Source organism: Otolemur garnettii, unplaced genomic scaffold (genome assembly GCF_000181295.1).
Source record: "Otolemur garnettii isolate 467f Iridium unplaced genomic scaffold, OtoGar3 scaffold00018, whole genome shotgun sequence".
Classification (NCBI taxonomy): Eukaryota; Metazoa; Chordata; class Mammalia; order Primates; family Galagidae; genus Otolemur; species Otolemur garnettii.
Genome location: NW_003852413.1, coordinates 6,379,262 through 6,380,755, shown reverse-complemented (window position 1 = coordinate 6,380,755; position 1,494 = coordinate 6,379,262). Strand labels below are relative to the sequence as shown.

The 1,494-nt window shown below is 55.8% G+C and overlaps 1 protein-coding gene across 4 annotated transcripts in view; it reads left to right on the top strand.

Moving 5' to 3' along the window:
* LLGL2 (LLGL2, scribble cell polarity complex component) overlaps positions 1-1,494 on the top strand; it is a 45,020-nt gene that overhangs the window by 24,508 nt on the left and 19,018 nt on the right. For all 4 annotated transcript variants that reach the window (XM_023511158.1, XM_023511157.1, XM_012803210.2 and 1 more), the window contains exon 3: positions 723-820. In XM_023511158.1, coding sequence (XP_023366926.1) covers positions 723-820 — 98 coding nt within the window. The remainder of the gene's footprint in view (positions 1-722; positions 821-1,494) is intronic.

The window sequence follows — 1,494 nt, the reverse complement described above, 5'->3', positions numbered from 1 at the left end:
CCTCCCAAGTAGCTGGGACCATAGGCGCCCGCCACAACACCTGGCTATTTTTTTTTGGTTGCAGCCATCATTGTTGTTTGGCGGGCCCAGGCTGGATTCGAACTAGCCACCTTAGGTGTATGTGGCTGGCACCTTAGCCGCTTGAGCCACAGGCGCCGAGCCTGTTCTCTTTCTTAAACTCCTTTATACATCCTAAGTTTTCTACAATATGTATTATTACTTCTATAATAAACAATGAGCAAAAGCACTCCAGAAATTTTTTCCCTAGGAAGATGGTTATAGAGAACTCAGTAGAACAAGGGCATGTGAGACAGTCCACTGGTGGCTTAAGGGACCCTTGGATAGCCCAGAACCAGGCAGGGCCACTGTAGGGCAGGCTGGAATGGGCCCAGTGCTGCGAGCCAGTCAGGTTTCCTGAGGGACTGGTGTCTCCACTGTGCACCCTGCTACCACCTGCTGCGGGAGGCTGGGCCCACCCCCTAAGGTACAGAAGGTGGAGACACCAAGACAGAGTTCCTGGGGAGCACCAGGTGTCTGGCATGGTGTCAGGGAGGATGAGCCATCAGGGGTGGCCACTTGGCCAAGGCAAGGGTCAGAAATGGAGTGAGGGTGGGGTTTTCACAGGTCTGGGCTAGGCTCCAACACTGAATGTCTGGGAAGAGGCAGCCTTGGTTGCAGAGAGGACACATCTTCAGGCCCTTCCTGTGTGCCTGTCATTGCAGACGGTGGAACATGGCTTCCCGCACCAGCCCAGCGCCCTTGGCTACAGTGCCTACCTGCGCATCCTGGCCATCGGCACCCGCTCTGGAGCCGTCAAGCTGTATCCTTCCGTCCCTACCCTGGCCAGCTCTGGAGGGAACACAGGGGCGTTGGGACACATGATACTCAGGGAGGCACATCTTTTTCCTCCCTGCCCATGGGCTGTTGGGATAAGATTGGGACTTTTCCCATTTGCAGCTTTGAAACTTATTTCCTTCTGAAGAGGGGTGGGCTGGAGAAGTTGGTGGGACCCCAGAACTGAGCCCAGTCAGCTGCCTATATGGCGAGGGAGAGGGTGTTTAAAACTGACCAAGTGGTGCGGGTTTATTGTTTCCTGTGTCCTTTCAGGGACATTCGGGCCATCTCCTCCCTTTCTCACTGCTGGAGGTTTCACAGATTGTACAGGGTGGGGCTAAGGCAGTGGGAGGGACCCTGCTTGGCAGCGTGATTGCGCTGAGGAGAGAGGCTTGGCCACAGGGTCGGTTCTGCTCAGCAGGGTGCCACATCTCAGATCTATTTTTCGGGGGCTGTGCAGGGGGTCACAGAGAGGAGGAACTGCCACCCAAGTCTCAGCCAGTGCTCACTAGTGGCTGTCAGCAGGCTGTTAGCCTGGAGCCTGCTCCCTGTCCTTACCCAGATGTCTACATTGGGGCTCTTGGCCGGATTTCCTTAAAGACAGGCATGTCCCCTCTGGGGAGGCCTGGGCTTTTTTGTGCCCTGCCTCCTTTGGCTACC